General features: G+C 46.7%; 1 protein-coding gene across 1 annotated transcript in view; it reads right to left on the reverse strand.

Moving 5' to 3' along the window:
* tns1b (tensin 1b) overlaps positions 1-18,638 on the reverse strand; it is a gene marked incomplete at its 5' end in the record, with an annotated part of 487,320 nt that overhangs the window by 51,611 nt on the left and 417,071 nt on the right. Inside the window, 4 exons of the mRNA XM_080752851.1 lie at positions 2,087-2,167; positions 5,456-6,512; positions 7,763-7,992; positions 9,370-9,597. Coding sequence (XP_080608977.1) covers positions 2,087-2,167; positions 5,456-6,512; positions 7,763-7,992; positions 9,370-9,597 — 1,596 coding nt within the window. The remainder of the gene's footprint in view (positions 1-2,086; positions 2,168-5,455; positions 6,513-7,762; positions 7,993-9,369; positions 9,598-18,638) is intronic.

Genomic DNA, 18,638 nt, shown 5'->3' on the forward strand with positions numbered 1-18,638 from the left:
TTCTTGTGAAACTTTAACGTTACCCAATTGGGTTTTTCTTCCCCCCCCCCCCCCCCCTCTCTGCTTTGCAGTCAGGTTAATTCCCTAACCTTTGAGGAGAGTACAGAAAGCTCTATCACACTGTCACTCCGAGCAAACAGAAATGAAGGGTGATGCAGAGTTATGTGGATTAATCGTTGATGAGCTGGTTAGTTTACCGGCTGATATAGCAGAGGCAGAAACAGGTGGTACAGTATTGTACATGTGGGGCCCGGGGCGGTCAAGCAGAAATATCATGAAGTATCACACATACTCAACATTTATCTAAAGTTGGCCCCAAGCCTTGGAACGTAATTAGAAAAGGGAAAACATAAGACGAAAGAGCAGGATCAACCAAAAGAAAGACAGAAATATGAACAATAGTAGTATGGAGGGAACAAGACTAGAGTTAGGTACTGTACACGTTACTTTTGAAAGTAACTTATGTTGTTATCAGATTAGTGCCATTAAAGTTATACCATGTAACTTTTTTTATAAAACAAATCTTAAAATGGTCCTAACTGTTAAATCGCTAAAGTTTTAGAACCCCCACTCCGTTATTTTCAGCTTCAAAAGCCTTCTCTTTATATGTTTTCTATGAGCCTTGAGGGGGGGAGAATTTCGCGGCAAAATGACGTCATCATACTACCGGCCAATCACAGCGAGGGTTATACACTGCCGGCCAATCACAGCGCATCTTGGAGTGGGGTCGCTAGGGCGGCCATATTTGTAGTCTCCCGTGTGTCTCTAACTCTCTATACTCCGGTGCACGGTGAAGCATGGGTTATCTCCGGAATGGCTGAACGCACAGGAACCAGGGACCCCTCAAAAGATAGATCTCGGCGAGGTGGAGGCAGACGCGGGGGTGTGAGAACCGAAAAAACGGCCGAAAGACGCGGACGCGACCGAGGTTTGCTATAGAGCTACTGACCACAAGTTGAGCAACTTACACAGTATAGCTTTAAAAAGGAATTAAGTTGTATTACAGGATTGCCTAATGAGATAAGTAACTTGTTGTATGAGAAACGACACATCATGGCTCACATCATGTGGCTTTTTTACGGTCTATGGGTTTGCCGCTCTGACATCAGCACATCACACTCTGACATCACTGTGACGTCAGGGGAACCACACTAACAGAATCCATATATGGCCAAGACAGATGGCCAAGACAGCCCATATCAGTGTGGCTGGTTCTACAGACAGGGATCTCCACGTATGGGCATAAAAGGGATTGTATGTATGATGTCAGATGTCACAGCCGTCATAGGACTTTCAAATAACGAATAACTGAGTATGGATGTTTGTGGTCTCACAGCATATCTCCATATACAGTACATGGATCTCCATATATGTTTTTTTTTTATTGATTGAAGAATTTATTAGAAGTTTGCAAAAGAAAAAAGTACAGTTTCATGACAGAACAAATAAATGGTACACGGTCAACTAAAAGGAGATCCTAGAAAGCCGAGGCTTATTTCCACAGGAACCATTTTAAGTATCTCATATAACCAGGGGTCTCCATATGGGTAACTAAATGGCTAACATATATGGGCAACTGGTTCGATATACATCACTGGCCAGATGGCCAGGACATGGCTTGTTGCATTTTTACTATACAGAAGCTCCCCCCCCAAACACTGAACAACACTAACATGACATTTGAAAGCATTAAGTCGTCGTTGTCGGGTGAAAACCCTGTATGTCCAAAACCGTTCGTTTTGCATTTATCATTTTAAAAATGATTTAAACTAGTGAAAACAGGCAATCTACAAGCACACAACGCCTCGCACCACGAGGCGTTGTGTGTGCTTGTAGATCGGTGTTTGTAGATCTGCTGTTTTCACTACTTTTGTGTGACCGCCTGGCTTTACTTCACGAAAGAACCTACAAATGTGAAACTTGGGGATACGAGGTCTCCACTCGACAAAGACGAAATGCAAAAGGCAAAATGTGAAAGAAGAAGCACTCCACTGCACTCAGAGACGCCAAGCGGATTAGCAGCGGGATTAGACAGTCCTCTGGGAGGACGCTGCGAACAGAACAGACCAGGCCAGGAGGAACCAACCAGAGAGGGACTGAGAACGCTGGTGGTCAGACTGAGAGGAGCTCACGCTGCACTTGACACTTCGGACGCGAGCCGAGTATTCTGGGCAGAACAGGTGCATGGTGGGAGAAAAAGGGAGGGAAATTATGATACGATTGATGAAGATTATAATTAATGCAAAGACTCCACAGGTTACACGTTTCTTGTTACTAAAGAGGAAGAATAAATAAAAAAGAAAGACACGTTATGAGTTAAAATGAATGATCTAATTGTAGTCGGCAGCAGATAATGATAAGGATATTAGAGACGAAGTAACCTAACCAACTTAACATACAGCGTCAATATGAATGAATGCTTTGTCCTTTTCCTGGATCTGGGCTCACTGTCAAAAATCTGTCAAAAGCATATTTAGGTATTATTATTGTTATTATTATCCATCCATCAATCCATCCATCTTCAACTGCTTATCCGGAAAGGGGTCGCGGGGGTAACAGTTCCAACTGAGATGTGCAGATTTCCTTATCCTGAGCAACTTCCTCCACTCCTTCAGGGAGTATACCAAGCCAGTTTGGAGATATAGTCCTTCCATCTGGTCTTTGGTCTGCCACGGGGTCTCCTCCCTGTGGGACATGCATCGAGGACCTTCCTAGGAAGGCGCTCGGTGAGCCTCTGTACTAGACGCCCGAACCACCTAAGCTGACTCCTTTAGTGTAGGAGCAGCGGTTCTACTCCAAGTCTCTCTCAGGTGACAGAACCTCTCACCCTATCTCTAATTGAGATACCACCCACCCGTCTGAGGAAACCCATTTCGGCCGCTTGCACCCACACTTCATGACCATAGGTGAGAGTAGGAACGAAGATTGCTCGGTAGACAGAGAGCGTTGCCTTCCGGCTCAACTCAACTTGTTATCAGCAGCAAAATATTAGTGTTTTGCCACTTATTTGGGGGCCCACTTGCAATATCCTCCCGGCCCACAGGTTGTGAATCGCTGTTCTAACTAACCCCTAATGGCGTGGCCACCGGCACTTAGTTTGGTACCATATAAACAACTTTTCCCCTTAAATGGCAGTAAAAGAAAGCACAGTGATGTGCTGCTGCTGCTGCTGGTTCTAGGAAGGTTGCTCTGGTGTTTGTTATCCTGCTCCTGTGTTGATTCTATCCCCGTTCCTCGCCTCTGCACAGGATGCCTGATGTGTTTGTCTAGAGAGACAGCCAACTTCCTGGAACTGGAAAAAAAAAAGCACACTTCCTGCTTTGAGCCTTGTGTGAGACGGCGACTTATGACTTGACTGTCAGGAGATAAGATAAGCAGGGGTGTCGCACCAAATGCTGGGCCCTGCAGGGTACAAGGATTCACTGCGTTATGTTATGCTTTAACTATTGAAAAATAGCAGATCTACAAGCTCGCAGCGCGGCACTCGGTGCCGCGCTGCGAAAAAAAAAATCAAATCGCGAAAATGTGTCTTTGAAGGTTTTTTGAATAACCTATGTTTCTATGTCAGTGGTGCTCAAACATTTCCCCCCAAAATGATATGTATTCGGCCACGGACCCCCATCTCAAAACATTTAGTTCCAGGGACCCCCCCCCCCCCCCAGAAGCAAAATTTGAGTTACAAATGTTTGCTTAAAAAAAGATTTGCACACATTTTCACGACTTTTCAAAAATAGCAGATCTACAAGCTCGCAGCGCGGCACTCGCTCAGATATATAAGCTGTGAGCTTGTATATCTGCTATTTTTCAATAGCTAAAGCATAAAATAATTAAGGCCCATCCACCTTGGGCCCTAGTAACTCAGACCCACCACCCCCCACCTCCCCTTGTGACGCCCCTGAAGATAAGCGTGGAGTGGTGTGTACACCCGCCACGGTCCTGCTGTCTGCACACATGGATGGCAGCTTGCTCTGTGTTCACTGTTTGCTTTGTGGGAAATCACAGGTTTGCTCCCCACACTTTTTCAGCGACGCTGTGCAAACAAATCCTCTCCAGTCATTTGCTCTTTTCTTTTTTTACCACTGCAGTAGAAAGTGTATTGTTGTGACATTCAGATGTTTTCTGTTCTGCAGCTGCCATCATAAGCCACATCATATCTGTATGGCTTATCATATATCATGGCTTATAAAACAGTAACATATAGTCTCTGTCAGGGGCGTCACAAGGGGTAGGAAAGTGGGACTGAGTTACTAGGGCCCAAGGTGGAGGGGCCCTAGTAACTTTAGCTATTGAAAAATAGCAGATATACAAGCTCACAGCGCGGCACCGAGTGCCGCACTGCAAGCTTGTAGATCTGCTATTTTTGAAAAGTCGTGAAAATGTGTGCAAATCTTTGAATATGTATTTTTTAAGCGGACATTTGTAACTCAAATTTTGCTTTCGGGGGGGTCCCTGGGACTAAATATTTTGAGATGGGGGTCCGTGGCCAAATTCATATCATTTTGGGGGTCCTTCACATGAAAAAGTTTGAGCATCACTGACATGGAAACATGGGTTTCTTGCACACTTTTTCCCAATTTTTCAAAAATAGCAGATCTACAAGCTTGCAGCGCGGCACTCGGTGCCGCGCTGTGAGCTTGTATATCTGCTATTTTTCAATAGTTAACATTCATGGGGGGCCCGCAGTGAATCCTTGTACCCAGGGCACAGCATTTGGTGTGACGCCCCTGGTCTCTGTGAGGACGATAACATAGTGGCCTACGCGGTTTATGAATGCCTTCGCTTATTTGAAATGATCGCTGCTCTCCATGTAATGTTCAAACAAATACTTGAGCCTTAAACACATTCAGACTTTATTAAACAGCTCAATATTGCCATTTCTACTATTGGATGAAGGCGCTCTGTTGTGTGAGCCAGCTGTACCAGTGATTATGACACTGCTTGGGTGGGGCTGCACAGTAAAACCTTCCGTAGTTCATTTATCCATCTCAAACTCCGAGAACTGTACAAATAGAACCCAATGCCATCTGTGCACTCCTGGGGTTACTGTGGAGCGGCGTAGGGGCCAATTCTCAGATTCGGTTCAGTGCAAAGTCTTATGGGGCAAAATTTGGAGCCCGAGCTGCGCGGGACAATGGGTGGATTGTGACCTCATTGGGCTCACATGTACGCCAACGCAACTCGCTCCAAAGCATGGCTCTTTGAGCCAAGAAAGTCAAGCTGGCCTCAGAGGTGGATGTTCCAAAAGATTACACCAGTGAGCCTCTTCTTGGGGACCCAGAATCACGTGCAATTTCCGAGAGACGTGGGTGTATGCTTGGCCGCGTGTGCTCACTTGTCATTTTAGATTCGTTGACAACATGAGAATCTTTCGTTTTTCCAAGATCATTGTTCCTAAAACAAAACAAAACTAAACAGTGAAACAGCAGTACAGTCAGGTTTGTAAGGGAGTACTTACCAGCGACGCGCTGGGCCACCAGGCCCTCCACGTTGAACACTTCTTCGGGCTCTCCGTCTTTGGACTGGGGCGAGGACGACGCCGCACTCGGGCTCCTCTGGGGCTCCGTGGCATCCGGGGACGAGGACAGTGCGCTGGGCGGGTAGGTGTTGATGGGCTTGAGCAGGAGCGGGCCCCCCGCCACGCTGGCCGAGGGCTGTGGTGGCGGGGCGAGACTGCTTCCAGACGGTTCGGACATGTAACCCTGAACGCCGGCCGGCGGCTCCGGCGTACCGGGCTTCCCGAGCGACGTCTGAACAGGCGAGGAGCGGCGGGCGGGGTGGGCGTGGATGGCGGCGTCGGCCTGGTAGGAGGGCCGGGCCTGGGTCTGGGAGAAGGACGGCTGGGTGGTCACCACGCCGCCGTTCTCCCCCGGGGCGGGCGGGGCGCTCTGGGACTTGGGCACCGTAGGCGAGCGCCGCGGCTCCAGGTCCAGCATGAGGATGTTGAGGGCCTCGATGGACTGCTCGATCTCCTGCTGGGACGCGCTGTGGCGGTGGGGGAACTGCGGCAGGCTGTGGTGGGTGGGCATGGCCGCGGGGGCGGCGGGGTGGTGTGGGGGAGGCGGGCTGTAGCTCACCCCTTCCGTCAGCGGCTCCTCGGGCACGCCGAAGCGCTGCCACACGTTGAGGCCGCGCTGGACGGCCTCCCGGCTGCTGGTGGTGCGAGCGGGCGCCTGCGGCATGGCCATCGGCTCGCCGTACGACCGCGAGCGGTACAGGCCGCCGTTCTGGGCGACGGCGTAGGCAGTGGGAGACGCCCCCGACTCCGCTTCCAGGGGCTTCTCCGGGACGGCACTGCTGCGCTCCAGGTAGGGCACGTGGTCCTGCCCGTTGATGACCGTCTCCTCCGCCTGGTAGTACAGGTGGGCGGGCGTGGCGCGGCCCCCCTCCTCCGTGGACGAGGAGAAGGTGCCCAGGCTGTCCACGCTGTTGGCTTCCGGGCCCGCCGGCAGCTCGTCGTCCAGGATGTCCGTCTCGCGGTCGACGCCGGCCACATCGTGGCCGTTCACGTGGACCTGCAGGCCAGCGGTGGGAAAAAGCACTCGAATGTTTCACTTTTTCACAGGACACCCCGAATCACTTTCTCTTAGATTTTAACAAGTAGGAATGATACGATACAACTGTCTTCTAGTGCAGTGGTTCTCAACCTGTGGGTCAGGACCCCCAGAGGGGTCGCAAATTATTTTGTGGGGTCCCCCAGAGGATTAACTTAATGTGCAGCATTGTTTTCTCCCTCAACAGTAAACAAACCTACATAAAGTGTAAGTGTATAGAGGGTATCTGCACATTTCTAAAGTGACAATTTAAGGACTTTTTAATACCTCTAAAATGACAAATTAAACATTGACCAAATTGTCAAACATTAGAGGCAGAAATTGAACTGAAAAGGTTGAGAACCACTGTTCTAGTGTCGGGGGGTGGGGGGAAATGGCCAGCCGCGATAATCCAGCTGACTGTGGCTTGTTTTTGCGGCACAAAGCAGATAACATTTGATGGCGTCAATTGGTATGGCAAGATATGGCGGCTGCCATACCTTGGCCACAGGGGGAAATACTAAAATGTACTTTTCATTGAGCCTGTTGCTAAGGTATGGCAACATGACTGCCGAAGGCGCGCATGCAAGACACCAGTCATGTTGCCATACATTAGCTTTTTCTGAACTGACGCCACTGGGGAAAACAAGAGTAAACCATCATAGTTTGGTTCAGATCACGTGACTTCTGGCTGCACTCTACTTCGGTGCTGCTGGGCTCATTCCCTCTATGCTTCCATACCCAAATAATCGCTGAATAGGAGCCCTCCCGCGCTCCTATTCTGTCTGTTTCTTTGGTTAGCAAATAGCACTAGCAAGCAACAGGCTAGCCACTAGCCAGCCACATAAGAACATTACGTCATCTGCATTGCTACTGCTTATCCCACGATTTTGTGTCAATTATCAAATGTAATCCTGGTCGCTACACTCCCTCTGCCAACCTGGGGAGAGCAACGGACTGACCTCATGCTTCCTTCTATGCATGAGGAGTCCAAGTTGCTTCTTTTCACCTGACAGGGGTGAGTTTCTCCGGTTGGACGTATCGCCTGGAAGAACACGTTATTCCAACCAGTTCCTTTCCCCTCCATCAGGAGCTCTGGCCAGGGGGAGGCAGTATAGAGACCATAATTACTGCATGTTTTTTGTGAGGGTACCTATACCTAGGAGACACAGGGAGAACATGCAAACTCCACACAGAAAGGGCCTTTTACTCAGTTACTTTACAGCACTGACCTGTGCGGGCACCAGGTAGAGCACCCCCGCGGGGCCCGGGGCCGACAGGTAGCCCTGCCGGTGCATGGGCCCCTCCGGAGCAGGGCCGGAGTAGCCCTGCCTGTGCATGGGCCCCTCCAGGCCACTCAGCAGCTGCTCCAGCTCCTGCTTCTCCTGAGGACTGATGGGCGGGGCCTCGTGGTGGGTGGGGTCTGCAGGCTCCTCCCCCTCGACTCGCGTCGTCTGACTTACTGGCGCTGCCGGAGCAAGGTTTATTATAGTTAAAGAAAACTAACTAAATAACCAAAGCTAAAATTGAAAAAACGTTTTCAGGTCTACAAGCGGCAGAATATACAAGAAATACGAGAACATTTCTTGTATATTCTGTAGCTTGTTTAGGTACAGTATGTGTCAAGAAAAGGAAAAAAAAGGGACACGGGATCGAATGTTGTTGATGTCATTATTTATGTAACCTGATGTACCCAAATAAATAAATATCGTGAAAATTTGAATTTTGACCCGATTCTATAAGTGTCTTTTGAATCCTTCTAAGGTTTTTTGAAAAACCTATGTTTCTATGTCAGCAATCTGGCCAGCCATCGTCAAAGAAAAGGTCCTTTTCACTTAACTGGAGCTCAGTTAGTCTGTTCTTGAGAGACTACTATGTCAGTGGTTCTCAAACTTTTTCAAGTGAAGGACCCCCAAAACGATATGTATTTGTCCACGGACCCGCATCTCAAAATATTTAGTTCCAGGGACCACCCAGAAGCAAAATTTGAGTTACAAACGTTCGCTTTAAAATATATTCAAAGATTTGCACACATTTTCACGACTTTTTCAAAAATAGCAGATCTACAAGCTCGCAGCACGGCACTCGGTGCTGCGCTGTGAGCTTGTATATCTGCTATTTTTCACTGGTTAAAGCATTCAATAATTCTAGGCTAAATAGTATTTTTACTTTACTTGGGTATTTCCCATTTTGAATAATATTTTACTTCTTCTACTCCACCACTGGTTGCTGTTTGCTCCGCAGTTGCACCGCAGTTTGCATCTACAGGGAAGCGTCTCAGGAAAACGGTCTATAGCACAACCTCTGTGAAGTTGGCACCCAATATGATGAAAACATATATAAAAATGGTGTCATTCTTTAGTGCTGAATTTGTGCTGAATTGTGCCGTAAAATTTTATAATTTGTGCTGGTATCACTTTTTAGTTATTCTACATAACACCACTGTTCTGCTCCTATGTTCTACCATTATCTTTATCGCCCTTTGCTGGCCATACCACTGTAATGCTGCTAAATCTGCTAATTCATAACCATATAAATATTTATATATATAAATATATATAAAAACACAATTGATGATTTCAACCGCACAAATTAGAGCACATCCAGCACTAAAGAATGAGACCATTTTTTCCCGACTTGGAGCCAAAAAATTGGGGATGCAAGGCTCAGCAAAACTATGACTTGAAATATCTCAAAAAGGATACCAGCACAAATTATAAAATGTACGGCACAATTCAGCACAAATTCAGCACTAAATAATTACACCATTTTTATATATGTTTTCATCATATGGGGTGCCAACTTCACGCATGTCGTTAGAGTTCAAAAGCATCCTAACCTTGTGGCGTAGGCGGGGCGGCGGCGGCGGCCGCCTCATCGGTGCGGTCGGTCTTGATGGAGGCGGTGGAGTTCCCAGAGTCGCTGCTCACCGACAGGGCGTGGTCTACCACCACGGCGGCGGGTGGGAGGCCGTTGGCGGTGACCGGCCCCTCCCCCGAGGAGGACTCCTTCTTGCGGACCTTGGCGTAGAGGCTGCCGTCCAGGGGGCCTTCAGTGTGGACCACCTCTGGTGGGAGAGAGACAGAGAGAGAGAGAGAGAGAGAGAGAGAGAGAGAGAGAGAGAGAGCACAATGGCTTGTTACCCATTTAGGCCTAGAATTATTGAATGCTTTAACCAGTGAAAAATAGCAGATATACAAGCTCACAGCGCGGCACCGAGTGCCGCGCTGCGAGCTTGTAGATCTGCTATTTTTGAAAAAGTCGTGAAAATGTGTGCAAATCTTTGAATATACGTATTTTCAAAGCGAACGTTTGTAACTCAAATTTTGCTTCTGGGGGGTCCCTGGAACTAAATGTTTTGAGATAGGGGTCCGTGGCCAAATAAATATAATGTTGGGGGTCCTTCACATGAAAAGGTTTGAGAACCACTGACATAGTAGTCTCTCAAGAACAGACTAACTGAGCTCCAGTTAAGTGAAAAGGAGCTTTTCTTTGACGATGGCTGGCCAGATTGCTGACATAGAAACACAGGGTTTTTCAAAAAACCTCAGAAGGATTCAAAAGACACTTATAGAATTGGGTCAAAATTCAAATTTTCACGATTTTTATATAGCAATAGCAGATCTACAAGCTCGCAGCGCGGCACTCGGTGCCACGCTGCGTGATTACACTAAGACAGTGGTTTTCAACCTTTTTTCATATCGAGGTCCATTATTCATTCGGGAGATTTGTTATCGTTAAGGCATAAACCAGGCAAACTTTGATCAAAGTAACAATTCACCCTTTGTTAGCCTTCTGGTTGGTCCCTGACTGACCAACCAGCAGGCTCTAACTGCCTTGTCCCGCCCTGGTTCCGCCTTTTTTATGTTGAATTTGCTAAAACATAAATGATGGGGGAATAAAAACATTTAAAAACATGCTGAGTCACTATACTGCCACTGAGTCGCTCCATTTTACTGAAACCAAGTTTGAAATTAGAATTGAATGCACAGAATAACAATACAAAAGCAACTGAATTCAAATGATAGTGGAGTCCCACCGAATGTCCCACCAAGACACAGCAACCAATGGGTGTGTTGAGGGGCGGGACAACGGGCGGGACTTGACAAAGGGTGAATTCTTCTCCATTCTCTAATTGTGTAGATTTCATGTAAATTAAGTTTTACTTTTTCTCAAGAGTTAAAGATCTATAGGGGTCCATTTGGTTACCATCATTTAGCTGGGGACCACCTGGAACCCCCTCAAGGACCACTGGTGGTCCCCAGACCAATGTTTGAGAACCACTGCGCTAAGATGAAGTACATGGCGGTCATACTGTACATCTGTTTCAACAGGGATTTTAGTTTTTTCGCACAGAATTTTTTTCCGATGGGGGAGAGAGAGATCAATCAATCAATCCATTAAAAACTGTGAAAAGAGAGAGAGAGAGAGAGAGAGAGAGAGAGAGAGAGAGAGAGAGAGAGGGAGGCAAGTACCGCAGTGTGATGGCATTAAGCACTTAAACCCCTATATGGTTGACCATATGGAGTCCCTCAGGGCTTTACACTAGTGCCTTTTCTGGTTTCGCTCTACATTAATATTACTTGCGCTGAAAATGGCCGATCTACAAGCTCTCAGCGGGCCACAACCTGATGCACCCAGAGCTTGTAGATCTGCCATTTCTTCCCGGGGAAAGCTTTCCCCACAATGTGGACGCTGGGGTTTAAGTGGTTGAATGCCCAAACAGCTCCAGTTAGAAGTGGAAAAAAAAAGTCAACACTGGCTGGCTCGGTGTTACCTACAGTCAGGGGCGTCACACGGTGGGGGAAAGTGGGACTGAGTTACTAGGGCCCAAGGTGGAGGGGCCTTAATGATTTTATACTTTAGCTATGGAAACATAGCAGATCTACAAGCTCACAGTGCGGCATCGAGTGACCCGCTGCGTCTATTTTTGAAAGTCGGGAAAATGTGTGCAAATCTTTGAATATAAGTATTTTTAAGGGAACATTTGTAACTAAAATTTTGCTTCTGGGGGGTCCCTGGAACCAAAACCAGATGGGGGTCCGTGGCCAAATACATATCATTTTGGGGGTCCTTCACATAAAAAAGTTAGAGCATCACTGACATAGAAACATAGGTTTTTCAAAAAAACTTGGAACAAACTTTTCACGATTTTTCAAAAATAGCAGATCTACAAGCTCGCAGCGCGGCACTCGGTGCCGCGCTGTGAGCTTGTAGATCTGCTATTTTTCAATAGCTAAAGCACAAAACAACGCAGTGAATCCTCGTACCCAGGGCCCAGAATTTGGTGCGACGCCCCTTTCAACAGCTCCTCTACCAGCCTCAGGAAATGAGCTGGGCCTGTGGCATGCGCTGCGGAAAAAACTGGTGAAATCACAGCAGCCCTGCCTCTCGCCTCGTCTCTAACCAGCAGCAGCTCTGTGCTGATCCACTGCCACCCAGGCACGTGCACACATAGACACCAAAGGGGGCTTCAGCCCCTGCCCTTTTATTGTCTGTAAAAAAAGTGCCCTCTCCAGAACCAGGAATGCAGTTTTTACTAAGGTGAAAGTAACGCAAATGCCTCCTTTCCATTCCATACCCGAGAATTGCCAAGACCAAACTCTCCTGAACTTGAATGCAGCATCTTAAAGGAGTAGTTCACCCCCTTTTTTTCTATTGATTACTCATGCCATGGAGACTTGAGTTCAATAATATTTTTTTTTTGTTTTTTTTCGCAGTCCAAAGACAAAAAAACAAAAAAAAAAGGATTATACCCTGACGGTTTCCCCCCTCCAGTGCCATGCATTTGGGTCCCCATCCAGGGCCATGCATTTGGGTCACCATCCGGAATCAATGGGTGTAAATATACTATAATCACATGTTTGTCTTTGGCATGAGTAACCAATAAGTCATTTTGGGGGTGAACTAATCCTTGAAAGAATTGCCCTCTCTGTGTAGAAATCCATGCTGTACACAACATCTCCAGTATTGACATGATTATGGTTAGTTCGGTGTGGCATCAAGTATCGAAAATAGCAGACCTCTTGTGAGCTTGGAGGTCAGCTATTTTCGATATTTTTTACCAAAAGGCCCTTTTAGAACGTTCAGCCCCTGCCTCTATAACATCCTCTGCACGTCCCTGCTGCCACCTGAGAGACACTGGCACGGTCTGCACTGGAACAGCTCTTCTGGAATAGGGCTGCAACTGCTCATTATTCACTTCAGTATGCAGTAGGTTCTCAAAGGAGGAGCCCTCGCGGCTCACGCAGATACGTATTTATTTCATCTGCCAACTGAAAATATATTTTGTGCCAGGGACGCGGGAAAAAAGAACAATTATTGAAAGCTGGCGGCCAGGGGGTGCAAAAAAGTGTCCGTTATTTAGCTCTGGTGGCGAATTTTGTGGTGAACTGCTCTTAAAGCCCTCTCTCTTAAATGTATTTTACACACAAGTTGTTGCAAAAATAAGTAAATAAATCATATAGACATATGCTCATGGTGTCTAGAAAAGCACAGTTTATATTGTGTTACAATTAGGTAAAAAAATAAACCTTATAAACCCGTTAAAACAACCATACAAAATCCTCATGCTGGGTTCCTCAAACCCAGTCTTGCACCCCCTGCTAGAAGAGGCTAGAATCGCCTATGCTTTCAACAATGCGCCAACCACAGTTTGTCCGCATTTTTATTCATTTTATTCATGTACCGTTCAGGGCAATGAACCATTATGAGAATGAGAATACACACGTTAGAACATGCACGCACGCCACACAGCCACATTTACACACGTGCCAAGAACACTCTCACACACACACACACACACACACACACACACACACGCATAAACCACACCCATGTCCACGGTGGAGGAGAGAGGGGAGCCCCGACCCGGAGCACTGTGAGTCACGCCTGGAAAAACCTGCCTCACCGTTAGGGAGGCCTCCCGGCACTTCCTGTCCACTGAGAACCCAAATAAAATAATACACACACACACACACACACATGCACAGGGGCGTCACAAGGGGGGAAAAAGTGGGTCTGAGTTACTAGGGCCCAATGTGTAGGCAGGGGGCCTTAATTATTTTATACTTTAGCTATTGAAAAATAGCAGATCTACAAGCTCACAGCGCGGCACCGAGTGCCGCGCTGCGAGCTTGTAGATCTGCTATTTTTCAAAAGTCTTGTAGATCTGCTATTTTTGAAAAGTCGGTAAAACGTGTGCAAATCTTTGAATATATGTATTTACATTTACATTTACACAGTTACATTTGTCACTCAAATTTTGCTTCTAGGGAGTCCCTGGAACTAAATATTTTGAGATGGGGGGTCCGTGGCCAAATACATATCATTTTGGGGGGTCCTTCACATGAAACAGTTTGAGCAACACTGACATAGAAAAATAGGTTTTTCCAAAAACCTAAGAAAGACTTTTCAAGATTTTCAAGATTTTTCAAAAATAGCAGATCTACAAGCTCGCAGCGCGGCACTCGGTGCCGCGCTGCGAGCTTAATAATATATAGCCATTTATAAAGCCATTTAACACTTATGGCACACCTAATGAATGATTATTTTTTACTTTTGTCAATTGGTCATCTTAGATGGTGGTCAGCCACAAACTCACAGTCACAACAACTGGCCAATTACAAAAAAGATACCGGTTGTCCAGTTCTGTTCAGAATTCTCACATCTTTCCACAAAGTATTAGAAAACACTCAATAGTGAGCTCGATAAAAGCCCGGCTCAATAAGCAAGATCAATGAGGTGCACAGATAAAAATTAACGAGCTCCATAGTCAGAACGGCGGACACAATACCACTCTGGATCAGTGCTTCTCAAACAGTTTTTTTTTTCTTTTTTTTTACGTGCCAAGTACACTCAAATTGATATGGCGGCGTTTTTGCCAGGGACCCACAAAAGAGAATTTCCCGGTTCTGATGGGTTCATTAGGACCCATATAGAGTTACAGACCTGTGAGGGTCAATTTGGAAAGGAACACTGAGGGTCCCTGGAACCCAACTTCAAGTTTTAAAGCAGGGGTCTTCAACGTTTTCAGGCCATGGACCCCTTAGTTGAGAGAGAAAGAGATGAAGCAGGGACCACCACAACCTCCATATAGTTTCATCGTTTGACAGCACAATCATCAGTGTATTTTGGATTCATGTCAATTTGTGTTTTCAGATATTTAACCACTTGAGCCGTCATTACCTAATAAACCTTTCACTCTCAGTCTGCTCTTTCTCCTCTCTACATCAAAGCTCTTTGCTGAAAATAGCAGATCTATAAGCTCAAAATATGGACGCTAGGGTTCAAGTGGTTAATATAAAAAAGGAGAAAAGAACTTTCTATCACTCAAAAGATTTGGAGGACCCCTTGTAGTAACTCTGAGGACCCCCTAGGGGTCCCAGACCCCCTGTTGAAGACCCATGTTTTAAAGTGCAAAGCGGGAACGTGTGCTGGAGTGGAGAGGTTCCTCTGTCAGGACGTCACCGCTGACTCGGAGCCAAGGATAGCTCGCTATGTGCATCTTGATACTGTACATCTATGTTCTGAATTAGCATGGTCCTTAATCTATTATAAGACAAGTATTACTATACACACAATGTTTATTTCTTTCCCCTTCCAGAAAAGGCGAAGCCGTGCCAAGACCAGTTGCTGCGGAGTAAAGTCATCGCGGCACATTTATAACTTACCTCACTCTTTATTGCCTCGTGAAGCTACTCGAGTGTCGCGATCGAGGAGGGACGGCGAGCGCCGGCGCGGAACGGGACGCGGACCGGCGGAGCATCGCCGACAAACATAGACACAAAGTCGTGAAAGCGGATCTGAGATCGTCCTCGTCCCCTCTATTTCAGCACCTTTCTCTAATCACCTGCCCTCCGAGGCAGAAGCAGCAAGCCCACCCGCCCCCCCACACACAACAACCCGGCTCGGTTTACATCCTTCAACCCTCAAGCGTGGAGGAGAAGCACATGTGCCGGATACGAACCCTTTTCGCGCGGAACAAGCAGACAACAAGTTAACACCAGACGAAGCCAGAGAGAAGGGGGGAAAAAAAGCCTGAAGTTTAAAGAGGGTCGCCCTACCTGCGGTGACGGGAGCAAAGACTGGACGAGTGGACGAGTCCCAGACTAAAGTGGGAAAAGCCCCACGGGACGGAGCGGTTTAGGGGATTACGACAGGCATGGGTGGGTGGGTGGGCGGGCGGCTGGCTGGCATTGGTGGGTGGGTGGGTGGGTGTGGGGAGAGAGAGGTCTCCTCTGCCCCTCCTCCTAGGCCTGGATAAGCTGGGTTTGTCTTGCCCCCGGACGGATCGGAAGAAGAATGGCTTGGATTTGCTTTGCTTGCTTTGACTGCAGGGAGGAAGGTTCAGAGACCTCGCACTGCAGCTCTCCAGTCAGCTGTGTGGCTGCTGCCGCTGTGTGTGTGTGTGTGTGTGTGTGTGTGTGTGTGTGTGTGTGTGTGTGTGTGTGTGTGTGTGTGTGTGTGTGTGTGTGTGTGAGCGGTGTCATTGGTGGATGTGTGTGTGTGTGTATGTGTGTGTGTGTGGGAGGTCTATCACAACAGCCTATGAGTGGATGTGTGAGAGAGAGAGAGAGAGAGAGAGAGAGAGGAGGGGAAGGGAGGGGAGGGGAGGGGAGGGGAGGGGAGGGGAGGGGAGGGGAGAGTCCAGAGTGTGAAATCTGACAGTCGTAAGATTCGCCCAGACACTCTCCCACGCCCACTTCCCATCCATAGTGTACGCCTCTGACCCTCATACCGTGGATTAAGTCTTTTGCCGGCTCTAGAAAAGTCCCTCTTGTATTCCACCGAGGTCCTCCAGTGAAAACTTGAGCCGGCTTAAATCTCCGGCAGAACTGGTCCTGGCCTGAGAGACCCCGACCATTTCACGCTCAAAATGAGCACACGTATTTTATTTTTTGGGGGGGGCAATATGGACCAGGGACAGGTACTGAGAGAGCCCATTCGGTTACGTTCGTACATTGAGTAGGGATGGGACCATATGAAAATCTCATATCACAATTATTGTGACAAAAGAAATCACGATTTACGATATCGCGATAATCGATATCCATTATCCTGGGGCAGAACATTTGCCAAAAAATAGCCGATCTACAAGCTCACAGCACGTCGCAATGCGACGCATTGTGAACTTGTAGATCGGCTATTTTTTGGCAAAGACATTTAGAGAGTGAAACACATTTATATTATAAGTATCTTTTACCAATTATAGAGGGTTTAAGTGGTACCGGATAATGCAGCTCGGCAAATAAAAGGTGAATTGAACCCAGTGCATGACGTAGGACAATATCATGATAAATTAAATCTCCACGGTAAGATTATCGTGAGTGTTTTTATCACGATAAACGATAATATCGCTTATCGTTCAATCCCTGACATTGAGTTACAACCGGATAGATCAACACCGGGGATGTTGCTGCGTAGCGCTTCCAGTGTGTGTGCGCGCTGCGCGGGTGTCGATGTGTTTATTGCGTTGTTGATTCCCTTATATTCCCATCTTGACGACGTGAAACCCCCAGGCGCGGTTTTTCCACATGTGGACGATGGGTTTTATGACATCACACCGGCTTATCTCTCTCCTCTCCCTCGAGAAACAAAGTGCATAGTATGCAAAAATGCGTGGAAGTAAACATCTTTTCCAAACACTATACACAGTGGGTGGCGGGGTCTGGAGTGTCCATTAAGCTCTGAGACCTGTGAGGGTCCCTATAATAACTGGACCCCTGAGGGGGTCCATTTATACACTTTCAGATTTACTGTCCGGATTCGGCAGCGCATAACCCAGGATTCACTATGCAGTATGCACCGTATTATACAAAAACAACATTACTTCATGTACCTTGAAAGACAGTTCCAAAGCTCACCGTCTTTCAGTGCTGTGCATGCACACACACACACACACACACACACACACACACACACACACACACACACACACACACACACACACACACACACACACACACACACACACACACACACACACACACACACACACACACACACACACACACACACACACACGCACAAACACCTCTCCTTTCGGCCAGTGGTTCTCAACCTTGTCAGGCCGCAATATTATCATATACTGTATATCATATTTTAACTGGGGACACATGCTCACATGCTCACAACGCGAGGTGTTGTGAGCATGTAGATTGGCTATTTTCACAATTTCTGCCTCTAATATTTGACAATTTGGCCAGTGTTTAATTTGCCATTTTAGAGGTATTACAAAGTCCTTAAATTGTCACTGAAAAAATGTGCAGATACACTCTATGATCTCAAACTTTATGTTGGTTTGTTGACTGTTGAGAGATAAAACAATGTTGCACATTAAGTTAATCATCTGTGTGGCCCCCCCAAAACAATTTGGGGACCCCCCTGGGGGTCCTGACCCACAGGTTGAGAACCGCTGCTTTAGGCGACTTGTGTTGAAAACAATCGTGTAATGGAAAGAGCGAGTGGGTCCAGCCAGAAGAGGTTTAACGATCTCTCTCTCTCTCTCTCTCTCTCTCTCTCCCTCTCTGTGAGGACAGAGCCCCACCCTGCTTCACAGATGGAGAAAACAGAAGCTCTCACAGAGCTCAGCACCGGAGAGGAGATACAAAAACACACACAGATCACGCGGCTGCTTTTCCAGTGCAGTCTACAGTACGTGATCTTTAATGGCGTGAATAGGGCTGCAACTATCGACTGCTTTCGACAGTCATTGATCTGTCAATTACTGTTTTAAATGAATCGAATAATCACGTTTATTTATTTAAGGAAATGTATTATACGTATGTATGAAATGTATATAATAAATATGTATTTATGTATTTGCATATGTATGTATTTAAGTATTGATTGATTTATTGATTGATTGATTGATTGTTTATTTACCAATTATTTGGTTTTCACCTACTGTATGTTGTATATCATTGCATATATGTATATCATTAACCTCTTATAATCTATTAAATCGATTAGTGCGATTCATTGTTGCTCCCCTAGAAGTGAACACAAAGTTGACCACTTGAACAACCACATGCCAATTCTGGGGTCAACATTCGCCAAACCTTCTCTTATTTAAACAAACTTTGAGCTACTTAAAGGTTCACCGCT

This window comes from Nannobrachium achirus (assembly GCF_963921795.1).
Source record: "Nannobrachium achirus genome assembly, chromosome: 22".
In the NCBI taxonomy this organism is placed as follows: Eukaryota; Metazoa; Chordata; class Actinopteri; order Myctophiformes; family Myctophidae; genus Nannobrachium; species Nannobrachium achirus.